Source organism: Chrysochloris asiatica, unplaced genomic scaffold (genome assembly GCF_000296735.1).
Source record: "Chrysochloris asiatica unplaced genomic scaffold, ChrAsi1.0 scaffold00219, whole genome shotgun sequence".
Lineage (NCBI taxonomy): Eukaryota > Metazoa > Chordata > Mammalia > Afrosoricida > Chrysochloridae > Chrysochloris > Chrysochloris asiatica.
This window is the reverse complement of record NW_006408737.1, coordinates 3,891,872-3,909,723: the sequence shown is the minus strand read 5'-3', so window position 1 is coordinate 3,909,723 and position 17,852 is coordinate 3,891,872. Positions and strand designations below refer to the sequence as shown.

The 17,852-nt window shown below is 39.6% G+C and overlaps 1 protein-coding gene across 1 annotated transcript in view; it reads right to left on the bottom strand.

The window, feature by feature from the left end:
- CTR9 (CTR9, Paf1/RNA polymerase II complex component) overlaps positions 1–14,356 on the bottom strand; it is a 41,599-nt gene extending 27,243 nt beyond the window's left edge. Inside the window, exons 1-6 of the mRNA XM_006873010.1 lie at positions 14,151–14,356; positions 12,453–12,551; positions 10,119–10,358; positions 9,546–9,663; positions 3,649–3,738; positions 2,433–2,581 (exon numbers count right to left, since the gene is read on the bottom strand). Of these exons, the coding sequence (XP_006873072.1) occupies positions 2,433–2,581; positions 3,649–3,738; positions 9,546–9,663; positions 10,119–10,358; positions 12,453–12,551; positions 14,151–14,195 (741 nt within the window). The 5' untranslated portion in view covers positions 14,196–14,356. The remainder of the gene's footprint in view (positions 1–2,432; positions 2,582–3,648; positions 3,739–9,545; positions 9,664–10,118; positions 10,359–12,452; positions 12,552–14,150) is intronic.
- Between the last annotated feature and the right edge of the window lie 3,496 nt (positions 14,357–17,852).

Sequence of the window (17,852 nt, the reverse complement as noted above, 5' to 3'; positions counted from 1 at the left end):
TGTGAAACTGATGATGTGCCCTGTAAACTTTCACTCAATCCACAATAAAAACCTTAAAAAAAAAAAAAAAGATAGGAAAAAAACAAAAGACAAAAAATGGATGTCAGAAGACTGAAGAAATGATGAAGTAAATAAGGTGAACAGAAAATTTCAAAGAGCGGTCCAAGAAGACAAAATATTATAATGAAATGTCAAAGACTTGGAGTTAGGGAAGAACATGTTCAGTATTTTCTCAAGCTGAAAGAAATGAATAAAAAATTCAAGCCTCAGATTACAATATTGACGGATTCTATAGGGAAATATTGAATAATGTAGGAAGCAACAAAGAAGATGGAAGGAATACACCAAATCACTGTACCAAAAAGAACTGGTTGATACTCAACCATTCCAAAGGTAGCATATGATCAAAAACCATGGTATTGAAGGAAAAAGCACAAGCTGCACTGAAAGCATTGATGAAAAACAAGGCTCCAGGAACTGATGGAATGCAAATGGAAAACTTTCAACAAACTGATGAAGTACTGGAGGCACACACTCATCTATGTCAAGAAATGTGGCAGACAGTTACCTGGTCAATTGATTTGAAGACATACGTATTTGTGCTCATTCCAAAGAAAGGTGATCCAATTGAATGTGAAAATCATCAAATAATATCATTAATATCACATGCAAATACAATTTTGCTCAAGATAATACAAAAACAGCTAGAGCAGTACACTGACAGGGAGCTGCCAGAAATACAAGCCAGATTCTGAAGAGGATGTGAAACTAAGGACATCACATTGCTGATGTCAGATGGATCTTGGCTAAAAGCAAAGAATATCAGAAACATGTTTACTTGTGCTTTATTGACTATGCAATGGCATTTGAATGTGTGAATCATCACACACTAAGGATAATATTGTGAAGCATGGGCATTCCAGAATTATGATCATAAGAAACGTACATATGCCAAGAGGCAGTCGTTTGAAAAGAACAAGGGGATACTGAATGGTTTAAAATGAGGAAAAGTGTGCACCAGGGTTGTATCCTTTTATCATACTTATTCAATCAATATGCTGAGCAAACAATCTATAAAGGTGGTTTCTATGAAAGAACTTGGCATTAAGATTGAAGGAAGACTCATTAACAATCTGAGATATGTAAATGATACAACTTTGTTTGCTGGAAGCAAAGAGAACTTAAAATACTTACTGATGAAGATCAAAGACTTAAGTATGGATGTACCTCAATGTAAAGAAACAAAAGTCCTCACAACTGAATCAATAAATAACATCATGATAAACAGAAGACTGAAGTTGTAAAAGACTTCATTTTGCTTGGATACACAATTAACTAACTCATGAAAGTGAAGTCAAGAAATCAAATGACGTATTGCATTAGGTAAATCTGCTGCACAAGACTTTGTTAAAGTATTCATGTCAGTTTGAGGACTAAAGTGCGCCTCACCCAACCCATAAAATTTTCAATTGCCTCATATACACGCAAAAGGTAGACACTGAAGAAGGAAGACTAGAGAAGAATTAGTGCATTTTCATTATGGTGCTGGTGAAGAAACGTGAAAATACCATGGACTGCCAGAAGAACAAATAAATCTATCTTGAAAGTACAGCTAGAATGCTCATTAGAAAAGGGGATGGTGAAATTCTGCCTCTTGCTCTTTGGACATGTAAAGAGGGATCAGTACCTAAAAAAGGACATTATGCCTTGTAAAGCGGAGGGTCAATGAAAAAGAGGAAGACGTTCAACAAGATGTACTGATCTAGTGTCAGCAACAGTAGGCTTAAACACAACAATTTTACAGAATGTGCACGATCAGATGTTACCAACAATCACCGTCTGCCACTTAGCTAAAAGATGACCTTAAGGGTGATTTAAGTTTTAAAGAGTCCTGTAGGTGACTTTCTTCTTTGGGTCTTTGGTTTCTTCTTTCTCTTTTGTTCTGGACAAGCTGAATTCAATAGCTGTATCCTTGATGGCCGCTTGAATGCTGTGAAGATCCCCAGACTACTCACCACATTGGGATATAGAACATAGACGTTATAAACTAATTATGCATATTAACTTGAGTTGTCATGAAACTACAACCCTAAGTCTTTGAACTCAGAAAACCTGTCTCAGATATTAAGAAGTATCTGTAACTATGTCCCTTATATGGTTTATTATATATACGAATATACACATGTGTACACATATACATATGTTCCTAAGATATATCCACCTGTGCACACATATGTATCCACATATTTATTTTACACACATGTGCCTATACATATATCTGTGTAACTACATTTTTTTGTTGTTGGTATCATATTACCTTTCTATAATCTGAATTCTTGACTTCTGAAACACATCTGGCACCAGAAGTTTCAGATAAGGAACTATGGACCTACAAATCAGTCAGGAACTATCTCATTTTAAACTTTACATACTTCTTTATTGTTGAGTTCTAGAACAGCCAGTCCAACCAATGCTCCCACACATTTGGAATTGAGTTCCAGGGCTCTGCTGAATGCCAGACGAGCTTTCTCCAGTTTGTTAAGCTTCACAAAGCAATGACCCATTCCTAAACGAACTTCCGCTAAAAATACAAAATTAGATATTCAATTTGTCAAACAAGCATTTTTGAGGTTCAAATTCAGTAAGAGTAATAAATCTTTCTCTATTTATGAGTTCCAATAGCCATACACTAATCTCACTACAACAATGTAAAATCTTCTGCTAGCCTATAAATATGGTTTCACTAGCGGTTAAATTATATCACTTTTTATTCCCCACCCCAGTCATGGGTTCCTGTCTCACTATAGTACACAACACCTTTGATACTGGTATTTCTCTTCTCTCCTAACATACCTATTAAACATCCCTCTTTACTGTGTCACTCTCATCCACACACAATCATTTCCCATCTTGAAAAAACAATCTTCTCTTGATCCCATTTCCCTTTCCAGCTTTCAACCCATTCCTTGATAGCACAACTCCTTGGGAGGTCTGTCACACTTGTTCCCTCCAATTTCTTTCCTTCTATTTTCTTTTGAATTGATTCCAAGGAGGCTATCATCTGCATCACCAGTAAAGCAACTTTTATTAAGGTTATTTAGAATTTCTATGTTGTAAAACTCAATGGTCAATTCTCAGTCTCTATCTGGTCAAACCTACCAGTTGTTCCTCTGAAACCCTATAGAGAGTCACTGAGTTTGAACCAACTTGATGGCACTTAATAACCGACCACAATATCTGGCCCAATAACAGCATTGGACTATTGATCATTCTCTTCTATAAACACTACATTTGGCTTCAAGGTTTTCCTCTTATAGCTATGCCTGCAAATTCTTAGGCTACTTTGCTGATTCCTCATCTCCCAACTTCTGCAAGTTAGAATGTCTCACAGTTCCACTTACAGACCTATTTTCTATTATGCTCACTCCTTTGGTTAATTCACATATATATTGCTCAAGAGAAATTTGCTAAATAAATGAGATTTTGGAAAGAAAAGTAGTACAGAGCAAAAAGATTACACTATGACCTATTATCCAGCTTTTACATCAAACATAATCAAAAATCAAATAATATACACTATTCCGTAATTTCAATGATCCAATGATTACAATTGCCAAATCATCAGTATTTTATGTTGGGTACCCTTACCTGGACATCCTGGGTTAGTGCGTAATGCTTTCTTGTAGTAAGCAAGAGCTCCTCTGTAATCCTTCTTGTTGAATGAAATGCAAGCTTTACCTGCAATGATTTTTTAAAATAAGCACATAATGTCTAACTAAAGAACACAGGTTAAATATGCTTTATACGAATTTACCTTTTGTTATTGTTAATTGTTGTTGAGTAGGTTCTGACTGACGCATAGTGACCCTGTATAGGGTTTCTGAGCAGCAACTGGTGGGTTTGAATTGCATTAGCTGTCTAGTGCTTATCCTACAGTGCCATACCAGAACTCCCTACTTACCTAGTTCCCTAAAAATAATGCTGATGTCCTATTAAAATTTGTTTACTATGTTGTTGTTAGGTGCCGTCCAGTTGGTTCCCACCCAGAGACCCTATGCACAAAAGAATGAAACATTGCCTGGTCCTTCATCATCCTCACAAATGTCGGTACTTTTGAGCCCATTGCTGTAGCCACTGTGTCAATCCAGCTCACTGGGGGCGGGGGTGTCTTCCTCTTTTTTTTTTTTTTTTTTTTTTGCTGACCCTCCTTTTTAGCAAGCATGATGTCCTTCTCTAGGCCCCTCCTGATAACATGTCTGAAGTATGAGAGATGAAGTCTGGCTATCCTGGCCCCTAAGGAGTATTCTGGCTACACTAGTCCCTGGTACTTTTATATTCTTCTCCAACATCATAACTCAAATACATGGAGTCTTCTATGATACTCCTTATTCTATGTCTAACTTTCAAGTGCATATGTTGTTGTTGTTGTTGTTAAGTGCCGTCGAGTCGATTCCGACCCATAGCGACCCTGTATAGGGTTTCTAAGGAGTAGCTGGTAAGCTTGAACCGCCAACCTTGCAGTTCAAACAGCTTTGCAGTCTGGTGCATTAATCCACAGTGCCACACCAGTACTCCAAGTGCATATGAGGCAACTGAAAATACCATGGCTTGGATCAGGAGCATCTTAGTCCTCAAAGTAATATCTTTTGCTCTTTAACACTTTAAAGAAGTCCTGTACAACAGATTTTCCCAATGTAATACGTGTTTTGATTTATTGACTGCTATTTCCATAAGGAGCTCTGGTAGCATAGTGGTTACGAATTGGGCTGCGAGTTGCAAGGTCAGCAGTTTGAAACTACCAGCTGTTTCCCGGGAGAAAGATGAGGCTTTCTGCTCCCGTAAAGATTTACAGCCTCGGAAATCCTGTACATGGTCGCTATGAGTCGGAACCGACTCCACGGCACATAACAACAACAATAACATTTCCATAAGTGGAGTCCTGGTGTGGCACCATGGAATAAGCACTTGACCCTCAAGGTTGGCAGTTCAAACATCAGCCTCTCCTTGGAAACCCTATACAGGGTTGCTATGAGTTGGAATGACTCAATGGCATGTAACAATACTTCCAGAGTAGATTGTGGATCCAAGCAAAATAGTCTTTGACAACTTCAATCTTTTCTACCTTTAAAACAATGTTATTTACTGGTCCGGTTATAAGGATTTGTGTGTGTGTGTTGTTGTTTTTTTTACACTGAGGTGCAATCCATACTGAAAGCTATAGTCTTTGGTTTTCATCAGTAAGTACTGTAAGTCTTCTTACTTCCAGCATGCAAAGTTGTCATCTGCATATTGCAAGTTGTTAATGAGTCTTCCTCCAATCCTGATGCCATATTCTTCTTCATAGAATCCAACTTCTTTGATTATTGGCTCAGCATAGATATTGAGTAAATTGGTACACACATTTCCTGATTTAAAACCATTCATTATTAAAAAAAAACAACCATTCATTATACCCACCCTGTTCTGTTTGAAAGACTGTCTTGTAGTACAAGTTCCTTATGAGCACAATTAAGTTCTGGGAATACCCATCCTTTGCAATGTTATCCATAGTTTGTTATGATCCATACAATCAAAAACCTTTGTATAGTCAATAAAACACAAATACACATTGAAGGACCTTGCGCCTGATCAACAGAATGGCATTGCAACTACCCCCGCCCAAAATCTCCATAGCCCCACCCATTGTAAACTTGCCAGAACTGTACCCAGACCACATCGCCTTAAATACCGGAGTTTGTATTGTTGTAAAACTAAATACCGGAGAACAGACGGGCTCTTGGTCTCCTTTGGAGACTTAAGAATACCCCCTCCCAGGTTTACTCTCAATAAACCTGCCTGCTGTTAAAGCTAAGACTCTCTCCTTCGTGTCTCTCTTTCTTTTCCTTACACACATCTTTCTGATATTATCTGCTTTTAGCCAAGAGTCACTTGACATCAGCAATGATATCCCTAATTCCACATTTTCTGAATCTGGCTTGAATTTCTGGCAGTTCCCTGTCGATGTAGCTACCATTTTTTTGTTTGTTTTTGAGTTTTTATTGTGAATTGAGTGATAGTTTACATGGGAGAACATTGGTTTTACATTTGTTTCATTGCAATGATTACAATCTTCTCCATGCATCATCATTTGACAGTATTTGCTTCCCTCTGTTGGGGGGCGGAATGTACACAAAAACACTCAGGAATATATACTAATTTAAACCACCGAAAGGCACATTCTATAAGCCTGCCTCCTGGCCGCCAGCCCTCATTCATTCTCTTTCTATGCATCTAGAGTACTCAGCTGCTCTCTCTATGTCCTCATCTCTGCCTCCATCTCTGGTGTCACTGCTTCTCTGGATAGGATCCCACATTACGATTGTGGCACTGTTTTTTAATTATTCGATGATTTCTCATTCCACTGGGTCACCTTTTTTTGGAATGAGCACAAATATGGATCTCTTCCAAATGGTTGGTCAGGTGACTGCCTTTCAAATTTCTTGGCACAGATGAGTGAGTGCCTCCAGTGCTGCATCAGTCTGTTAAAAGATTTCAATTTGTGTTCCATCAACTCCTGGATCCTTGTTTTGCTTTGCCAGTTTGGACTTCTTTCAGTACCATTGGTTCTTGATCATATGCTACCTCTTACAATGGTTGAATATTGACCATTTCTTTTTGGTACAGTGAAGATGTATTCCTTCCGTCTTGTTTCAATACTTTCTACATCATTCAATATTTTGTCTATTTGTCAATTGTTAAGTGCTGTCAAGTTGGTTCTGACTCAGTGACCCTGTATTGGGTTTCTAAGGAGTGGTTGGTGAGTCTGAATGGCTGACAATGTGGTTTGCAGCCTAGTGCTTATCCTGCCCATAAAATCATTCAATACTGCAAGCTGACTTTCATTTTTGATTTAGTTCTTTCAGCTTGAGAAATGCTGAGCGTGTTCTCTTTTGGTTTTTAACTTAAGGTCTTTGTATATTTCACTATAATACTTGACTTTGTCTTCTTGTGCTACCCTTTGAAGTTTTCGGTTTAGCTCTTTTACTTCATTTCTTCCATCCTATTTAGCGTCTCTACACTCAAGAGCATATGTCAAAGTCTCTTTTGACATCCATTTTTGTCTTTTCTTTCTTTCCTGTATTTTTAATAACTTTTTGCTTTCTTCCTGTGATGTTCTTAATGTCATCCCACGATACCTGGTCTTTTAGTATCTAATATATAAATCTGTACGAGATGGTCTCAAAATTAGGTAGGATATATTCAAAGTCTTATTTTGGTCCTTATGGAGTTAATTTTCTTCCGTTTCAGCCTGAACTTGCATATAAACAATTGATGGGTCTGTTCCAAAGTCTGCCCCTGGCCTTGTTTTGGTTGATGATATTGAACTTCTCCACAATTCCTTTCCAAAAATGTAGTCAATTTCTATTTGGTGAGGTCCCCTTTTATGTTGCTGAAAAAAGGCAATTTGTGATGAACAAGTTGATGGTCTTGCAAAATTCTATCATGTGATCTCTAGCATCATTTCTATCACTAGTGTCTTATTTTCCAACTACTGATTCTGGCTCTTTCTGCCTAAACTTTTACATTTCAATCACCAGTAATAATCAACACATCTTCATTGCAAGTCTGATCAATTTCAGACTGAAGAAGTTGGCATAATTCTTCAATTTCATCATAAATTTCCTTATGGTGGTGGTGGCTATGTGATGTGGTGTCAGTTCCAACTCACGGGGACCCTGCATAGGGTTTCTGAGGCTGTAAATCTTAGGGAAGCAGAAAGTCTCATCTTTCTCCAACATAACAGGCGGCAGTTTCGAACTGCTGACTTTGAGGTTAACAGTCCGACTTATAACCACACTACCGGAGCGCTTTACATTTCCCTATAGGCATATGTATATTTTCCTATTATAGACAGCACTGCACTTCAAGATATACCTTGAAATGTTCTTTTTGACGATGCGTATTATTTGTGGCATAATTAACCATAAGACTGATTCAAAATGGCCAATATCAGTCCATTTTAGGTCCTTGTGTGATGTTGTCAGTAAGTACTGGACTTCTAACCCCAAGGTCAATGGTTCAAACCCACCAGCCGCTCCTTGGAAACCCTACACAGGTTGCTGAGTTGAAACTGGCTCTATGGCACTTAACAATACCTAGGATATCAATCTTTACATGTTCCATTTCATTTTTGACAAATTATTTTCCTAAACTGTATTAATTTATGCCTGTAAATAGAACAGTCTTAATCTTTTTAAAAAAAAATCTTTCATTTATTCATCTACAAAATAGGTAGAATAGTGTTTCCCATGTAGAGGGATTGAAAAATAATTCAATACAGCAGTAACTACAGATACACTGGCCTAGTCTTGGACATGCTGTGGTTGTTAGGTGCCTTCACGTCAGCTTTGACTCACAGTAATCTTATATACAACAGGAGGAAACAGTATCTTCCTCACTATTGGTATATTTAAGGCAATTGGTGCAGACATTCTATCAATCCATTTCCTTGTAGGGTCTTCCTTTTTTTCTCTAACCCTCTACTTCACCAAACATGATGTCCTTTTCAAGGTCCCTCTGGTAGTGTAGTGGTTACGAATCGGGCTGTGAACCGCAAGGCCAGAAGTTCGAAACTACCAGCTGTTTCGTGGGAGACAGATGAGGCTTTCTGCTCCTGTAAAGACTTACAGCCTCGGAAACCCTGTACAGGGTCACTGAGTCAGTTCCGACTCCACGGTATATAACCACCACCACTACTGACAACATGTCCAAAATACGAAAGAGGTAGTTTCACCATCCTCAATTCTAATGAACACTCTGGCTATACATTTTTAAACACAGATTTGTTTGTTCTGGCAGTTCACTGTACTTTCAATATTTTTCACAAACACCATAGTTCAAATGCAGAAGTCTTATCTTTATGTAGATAAAGTCTTATTTTTATGTAGTGGAGTCCTGGTGTGGTGCTGCGAGTTCATGTACTGGACTGCAAAGTTCGTTTAAATGGCAAGGCTGGCAGTATAAGCTCACTGGCCGCTCCTCAGAGATCCTATACAGAGCTGCTATAGGTCGGAATTGACTTGACGGCACTTAACAACAACAACAACATTTATGTATCTTTGAAAAAATAGCTAAAATAGCTTGTTGTTGTTGTTGTTAAGTACCGTTGAGTCGGTTCCGACCCATAGCGACCCTGTACAGGGTTTCCGAGGGTGTAAATCTTTACGGGAGTAGAAAACCTCATCTTTCTCCCGCGGAGCGGCTGGTAGTTTCGAACCACTGACCTTAAGGTTCGCAGCCTGATTCGTAACCACTACGCTACGTTATCTAAATAACTTCAGTAAGAGTTTCACTGAATCTTTAGAAGGAAATAACAAATTACTCCAGGTATAAATTTTCTTGCTGTAATTTTAATAGAAATGATAATTTGCTATAGACAGTTCCATTTTGTAAAGACAAAGCTCTTCTACGATCAGGCCTACTTTCTACATAATTTACAAAGAGACAAATTTGAGGAATATGCTGAAAAAAATAGATTCCTTAAAAGACTGCTAAAGATCACTTACCTAGAAGGGCTGGAATATTATTTGGAGACTGATTGAGTACAAAATGAAACTGTGCATCAGCTTGATCCATTTTGTCACCTTCAAGTAGGCAGAAACAGGCCCTTCCCAACAAATGGTTCTGAAAAGTCAAACATCACCTTAGACTTTTCTTTTACCAAGGACCAACTACATTTAACAACAAAATGTAACCCTAAAATGAAAACTATAGGGAGAAGGTGCAGCACCATACAAATTCCTCTAGCAACTGTAACATGTTTAAGTTACCAACAAGCAATTCTTAAATTACAAATTAAGAAACTATCCTGAATTGCAAGTCTTCTGTGCCAGAAACAATGAAAAATGTTCAAATTACATAAAATGAATGAAATACACATGGAGATGTTGGAATTACTGAGCCAACACAATTTATATGCTAAGTTTGTCCACGGCACTCAATACATAAGCCCTAAGAAAATTTCCATTTTAGCGAGGAATTCTTTTTCTTGAACAACCACATTATTTGTTGCTATCATACACATTTGCTTTCATGTTTTTCTCCCTTTCATAAATTCAACGAAATATGACTTATTTTACCTGATCATACATTATAATTTTATCAGCCATCGTATACAACAGTGTTGCCTGTGTAATAAGATCCTTCTTATTGTCCTTGTTCTTTTCCTTCCGAGCCTGTTGTACATAGTAGGCCGCCAATGTATCCAAGCAAGTCATTTGGTCTTTTTCATGATCTCTATAGTCCAAGTTACCATCTATACGAGCTGCTTCCAACAATTTTACAAATTCTTCTGTTTTTCCTTGCTTGTAGTATTCCAGCTATAAGGTAAAGGATTATATTAGAATCACTAAAGCATAAGAATGAAGTAGCTTTGGTATTACTCTAAAATGGATCCTACTTGGCAATAAAAATAATGAACACACTACAATAAGGATAAATCTCAATATGGCTAAATCTCAACATAATTTTCCAAGTTGAATGAAAGAAGTCATATCAAAAGAGAGTACATACCATATCGGTCCATTTATATCAAATGTGGGAAAATGCAAACTAACCTTTAGTGATAAATAGATTAGTGGACACCTAGGGATTGGGGGGGTGCGGGGAATGTTTGGGATGATGGAGATATTCATTATCATGACTGTGAGGATGGTTTCACAGGTATATGGACACATAAAACTTATCAAATGGTACAAGTGCATTTGACAGAGTTCAATTATATCTTACTAAAGCTGTTTATCACTATAATTGCTTTCAATTTACCTCTTACCTAGCAATAGTGGATTTCAAACTAAAATGTTGAAATAACCAAAGCCTGAGAAAGCAATGATACAAGAATAAAGAATTCTTAAAAAATCTGGGTTTTGGTTCTCAATTTACCAAAAATTTTCTGTGACTTTGAGTATGTTGAATATATTGTTAATAAGAAAAAGAACACCCATCATTTATTAACCACACAGTTCATGCCAAATACTATGCTAGGAACGTCACATACGTAGGAGCATCATCTTAATCCATACAACCACCCTATGAAGTAGGCACTAACATTCTGATATTGAAGTTTAAGAAATAGGCTCAGAGGTTATTCATTTGTCTTAAGTCACAGTTTGTTAGCAGCTGAGTTGGGATTTGAACAAAGGCCTCTCTAAATCAAAAGTCTACCTACAACTTTCTTCCGCCACAACCTATAGTATAACAGGTGTCATGCTAATCCACCATCACCTCAATTTTCACTAAAGTGCTGTTAAAGAAAGTATATGTACTAAAAAATTTTAAGTTATTTTCTGGTTTTAAAAAATGTACAACAATTTATGACTAATTCTCCATAGAATAATAAAGAGTAAGAACATTTGGTACTATACAATTCTAGACGGCATTGCTTAACACTCCTTTGTAAATCCACAGCCAAAGAAAAGCAAGCTTTAGTAGGCCTGAGCACTGGATATAATCTCAATTCCAGAACTACTTCTTTGAGCCTTCAAGACAACACCAGACAAAAATAAAGACCAGCCTATATATCTTAACATAAAAATGACTTGTGACACACCTGCTTAGAAGTAAATACTGGTTATAGTATTCACCTAGTTCCAACAACAACAACAAAACAACACTAATCAGTTAGTGCTAGGTGGTGGTAGGGGAGTGGAGAGTATTTAGGCTTTCTGTGGTGATTTTCCTGATAATCTCTAATAATGGCCATATTATGGAGAAAGGAGAATAAATGAAGTCCAAACTATAGCCAGAGATAAATTTCACCCAAGAAGGCTTTTGTGGGTTAGAATGGGAACCTAATCACTTTCTAGAGTACTTTATGGGTATGTTTTACTGTTAAAGGAAACAATGTTAACTAGCAATTTTTACATTATAACAATTTATATTTTCTCAGTTTACACCCTCGGAAACCCTGTACAGGGTCGCTATGGGTCGGACCCGACTCGATGGCACTTAACAACAACAACAACAATCTGTAAACCATAAACCAGTTTCACTGAATAGTCAGTACATAATCAAATAATCGGTATTCAACATAGTGTACTCTTTAACTTACATGCATTTTTCCTTTACCGACATATATAGAAATTTATCAACAAGAATATACATTATTTGTTGTTGTTGTCAAGTGCCATCGAATAAGTTCTGACTCACAGTGAACCTGGTAAATTTGAACCACCGACCTTGTGGTTCAAACTGACCTTGCAGTGCAGTGCTTTATCCCACAGCGCCACACCAGGACCGCAAACATCATCTAGGACACTAGATTTATTGTTCCACAAATGATAAGAAAAACAGCTTCTATAAACATAGTCCAATTTATTTATTAAGTACCTAAGCTGGTCATTAATATATCTGAAAACAGAAACCACTATTTTCCTCAGTCACCAAATAAGAGTATCTGTTACATAAATACTGACCGCCAAAGCAATCCATATGTGCAGCTGTGTGTGCTCCTGTTTCAGAATACTGATAACTTCATCCCCCTCCGGTAACTGATCGAAGTCAAGTTCAATAACCTAAAACACAAAATATAGGGTTTAGCTCTCTCTCTCTCTTTTTTTCAAATTCATATTTCTTCTCTGAATGCTGCTTTTCTTGAATATACCTCAATATGCAGATAGTTAGGGTTTGTGTGTTCAATTTAAGCACAGTGAACTGTAAATATAAATCCATGTTTGTTGTTTTTGTTGTTGTTAAGTGTCATCAAGTCAGTTCCGACTCACAGTGACCCTGCACAGGGTTTCTGATGAGCAGCAAAGGGGTTTGAATTGCTGACCTTGTGGTTCACAGACCACTGCTGATCTTACAGCATCAGGAGTCCTCGTTAAGAACTGTTTAATAGAGCACATGGCAAGTGCGTTCTACTGTAATATTAATGTAAAAGGAAAGAAAAGCACAGACTTCACTAGTTGTCTTAAAAATCACTAGAATGATAGAACACTTCAAAAACTTTGCTTACTCAAAAATAACAACACAAAAATCCTGCTTAACTTGTAATTCAAGCAAAGTACAAATCAGCACCCTGTGTTGTTGCTGTTAAGCGCCATCGAGCTGATTTGGACTCATGGTGACCCTGTGAAGGTTTCCCAGGGGCAGCTGGTGGGCTTGAAGTACCAACCGGTTGTTGTGGTTCGCCTTCCAGTGCTTACCACACAGCGCCACACCAGAAGTCCATAAGCACCCTGTTTGCAAAAGTACCCCCTCCCAGGCAGTACACAGCACACATTACTAACAGTAATAAAAAAAATATTCCCACTGCCATTAGGCAGTTATGATGCTTAGACAACTTTGTGAACACAGGACAACCCACTGTCTTCTATGGCATGTGAACGATCTCAACAATGCATCTCAAGAAAGCAAGCACTAGTAAGCAGCAGCAGCATCCAGTAAGACCTAATGTCAATGCTGCCAGCAGCTCCAGGCCACCCACGGCTAAGGGGTCGGGAGAAGGAGCCTAACTGGGTCAGTATCACTGCCAAGCAGCTTCTCCTACAAACCCCGATGAGCTCTCTTGGGGTCCCTTCCGTCACAGGTCATCTGACTTTTGTGCTTTGTGTCCCGAAAGGTGGAAAGGGTGCCCAGTGAATCAGACTCCGTTCTAACGTTTGGTGGCTGTGTGTCGTCGAGTCGGTTCCGACTCACAGAGAAAGCCTCGTCTTTCTCCCGCGGCGCAGCCGGCGGGCTCGAACTGCGAACACTGTGGTCCCCAGTGCAGTGATTATCGTAGGGGGCCACCGCGCCGCCGTTTCTAGGGATGAAGGGGCGAAATCCTAGGTATTTCCAGGAAATGGTACCTAGTCTGAGCAGCAACAATGACATCAGCGCCCACCTCTAATCTGAGGCTGGATCTGCAGTCTATCGGGCGCTCTGTATTAGTTAGGAATAGACTGACGGGAACTTGCAGGAACTCCTCGGAGGGGCCCGGAGGTGGCGAGGACGCAGGTGTTTTCAGCTGGGGGCTGGGGGCTGGAAACGGACCTGAGCTTTGGGCGCAGATTTTGGCCTGCGCTCCTGGGGGAGGGGAAGCTCATGCTTCGGAAACCCAGGCGAGAGAGGAGAGGGGTGCGGACCGTCCAAGTTCACAGCTCCCCGCCTCCCCCATATTCGACACTTACTTCGTCAGTGTCCCGGAGGGGAATCTCGATGGAGCCTCGCGACATGATGAACCAGAAGGCGAGCGGGGGTCCAGCCCCGCCGATCGGCAGCCGGTAGTTCTCACTTCTGATCTTTCAGTGACTTAGCGGTGGGTCTGGTTCCAGTTGTGACTGCCGCCCTGCGGCGCAGCTGGAGCTCCGGCTTCTCCTTCCCGTCAGCAACTCAAACAACAAGCCGCCGACGGCGTCCGGCAACTTCCGGTGGCCCCGCCCCCTGCCCCGGAAGTATTCCTCGTGGGCGGTTGAGGCCTCTGATGGTTGTATTTGTGGCCCTCGTTCGCGGAATGATAGTAGGTTGACAGAAAATTTATAGGGTCTCTTTAGCCACAAGACTTCAGAGTCTGAACCCAACACGTGCGCAGGCCGGATTAAAAGTGCAAACGGCTCCGCCCTGAAGTGGGAGGAGCAACGCGTGCAGCCACCCTGAAGCAGGTGGTGAAAGTTCCCGCGCAGGTTCGGGCCTTGGGCACTACTGACTTGGAACCCCTGGCTATTGCACAAAGTTCTTTGAGCCCTTGACTCGTTCTCTGTCGGTTGGTCTTGCCCAATGTTTATTTCGCCCTCGGACTGCTACTAATAATACATTCATTCATTCCTCAATCCATTAGTTCATAGTTTTGAATAATAAAACTTGTAAGTATTATTATAATGCCATTGCACTTTCAGATTGTAATAATTTGGGGACAACTAGTAAGGTGTGCTTGATTCTCTGTACTTTTACTTTATTCCAGTAGAACCAACTTGTCATATGCTCCACTAAACATTGCTAAACAGGCCAACTGTCTTTAAATTGAGTTGTTATGTGCCTTGGAGTCGGTTCCGACTCATAGCGAACTTGTACAGGGTTTCCGAGGCTGTACATCTTTACAGGAGCAGAAAGCCTCATCTTTCTCCCCTGGAACAACTGGTAGTTTCGAACTAATGACCCTGAGGTTAGCAGCCCAATTCGTAACCACTATGCTACCAGAGCTCCTTTTAAATTGAGTACAAACCCGAATTAGACGAGGGGCTTCAAAAGTCCATGAAAAAATTCCATTTTTACACCAACTTTTTGAAACCCCCTTGTATGCATATTAAGATATATAGTACAGACATACCTCAGAGATATTGTAGATTTGGATCCATATCAACGCAATAAAGCAATACGGCAGTAAAAGCAAGTCACAAATTTTGATTTCCCAGTGCATATAAAAGTTAGGTAGTCTGTGTTGTTGAGTGCTGTAGGATCGGTTCCACTCATAGCAACCCTTCGTTTGTAGAGTTTCTGAGGCTCAGCTGGTGAGGTTGAGCCGCCGACATTGCGGTTAGCAGTCCACTGCTGATCCTACAGTGCCACACCAGGAAGTGTGCAGTAGCATTTTGAAAATTTTTGAAGTATTGTGAGAATTACCAAAACGTAAGCTCTGATAGCGTAGTGGTTACGAATTGGGCTGTGAACCTTAAGGTCAGCAGTTCAAAACTACCAGCCGCTCCACGGGAGAAAGATGAGGCTTTCTTCTCCCATAAAGATTTACAGCCTTGGAAACCCTGTACAGGGTCGCTATGGGTCGGAACTGACTTGATGGCTCTTAACAACAACAACAACACAGCACAGGCTACTAAGAAAATGGTGCTTGAGACAGGCAGGGTTGCCACAAAACTTCAATTAGTAAACAATGTGATATCTGCAAAGTGCAAGGAGGTATATACCGCCTGTGTACTAGAAAAAGAGTTAAAACCTACATTTTGTGTTTTAGGTTGTTGAACTTGACTTTGATCATGTGCTGGAGAGGTATGAAGCTACCAGTATTCTGAAACAGGAACACATATGGCTTGCCTCAGTGGTCAGTATTCATGAAACAAATGTTTTTATTTGTTGACTGAGAAAATAGTGGCTTCTGTTTTCAGATGTATTAATAGCCAGCTTGAGTTCATGAAAATTGCTTAATTGTACTATGTCTCTGGAGGGAGTCCTGGTGGCTAGGGAGTTATGCATTGGGCTGTTAATTTACAAGGCCAGCGGTTCAAATCCATCAGCAGGAGAAAGATGAAGCTTTCTGCTCCCAGAAAGATTTATAGCCTTGGGAACCATATTGCAGGGTCACTTTTATTGGAAGCAACTTGATGGTACACTACAACAACAACATGTCATGGAAAGGGTCCCTGGCAATGTTAAATGAAAGGTCAGTGGTTTGAGGGCGATGTGGCAGTTTACTACAGCCCTCAAAATGCCATGGGGTGTTCTATTCTGTTATAGAGGGTTGCTATAAGTCAGAATTGAGTTGATGCCAATATTTGTTGCTTGTTTTTAAAGTAATTGTTGTTAGGTGTCATCAAGTTGGTTCTGACTCATAATAGAGACCCTATACGTCCTCAGAGATTCTTCAGACTCTGAAGAATTGCAGCCAGAGTGCTCCTTAGAGGCCAAGATGGCCAAACTTCATCTCTCATACTTTGGACATAATGTCAGGAGGGACCAGTTGCTGGAGAAGGATATCATGTTTGGTAAGGTGGAGGGTCAGAGAAAAAGAGGAAGACCCTCAATGAGATCGATTGGCCAAGTGGCAGCATCGATGGACTCAAGCGTGGCAACAGTAGTGAGGTTGGCCCAGGATCAGGCAACGTTTCATTCTGCTGTACATAAGGTCACTATGGGTTGGTACCAACTCGATGGTACCTAACAACAACAACATACTTCCTCAGGTAGTAATGACATAAATAATAGTAACTTACAGGTATTGAATGTTTACTGTGGGTCAGGACTGTTTTGAGCACTTAACCTATTAAAACTCACTTTATCTTTAGCTGTGGATACAGTGGTCTGTCAGTAGGGTAGTGGGACAGAGGAAAACATATCTATCTTGTAGGATTGGTATGCAAAGAAGATGAGGAACCATTCCTTCAATGCTTATGTGTCTCTATATCTCCTGGCATGGTATTGTGGGATAAGCAGTGGGCTGCTGACTGAAAGATTAGAGGTTCAAACCCACAAGTCACTCCTCAGAAATCCTATACAGGGTTGCTATGAGTTGGAAGTGACTCAATGGCACTTAAGAATAAAGCTCTAATTTAGAAACTCTACCCTTAGGATTTTCTCTCTTCAAGTGGAATACAGATGTTCAAACTCTTCGGTTTCATATTAGTCTCAGTGATCAGTACACGGTCCTTCCTTGTTGTAGGAATTTTTTTACTGAATCTTGTTTAAGGAAAAAGGAGATATAACTTGATGTACCCTTCAAAGATGAGTAGGATTTAAATAGGCAGAATTGTGGGAAGGGTGTTTCAAGCAGAGAGCAAAATCATGAGCAGAATCTTAGGGTAGGAATAACACTGACACCATCACAAGGTTAAAACTTTTATCAATTCTTTGATATCAATCTTCTGTCCCATCTCCTTCAGGAAACCTTCCTTGTTAATATCCTTCTACAAGAATTTCTCTTCCTATTTTTATTATTGTCTTTGAAAATTACTTGGGATTGAACTATATATACTTTTTTTTTTTAATGTTTTATTGTGAATTATGTGATAGTTTACATGGGAGAACATTAGTTTTACATTCATTCTATCATATATTGTCTCTCACTGCCACGGTTACAATCCCTTCCATGCAATCCTTCCCCCGTACCCCCCAGGTCTTCAGCACACAGTTGCTCTCCCTCTCTGGATCTAAAGTCTCTAGCTGCT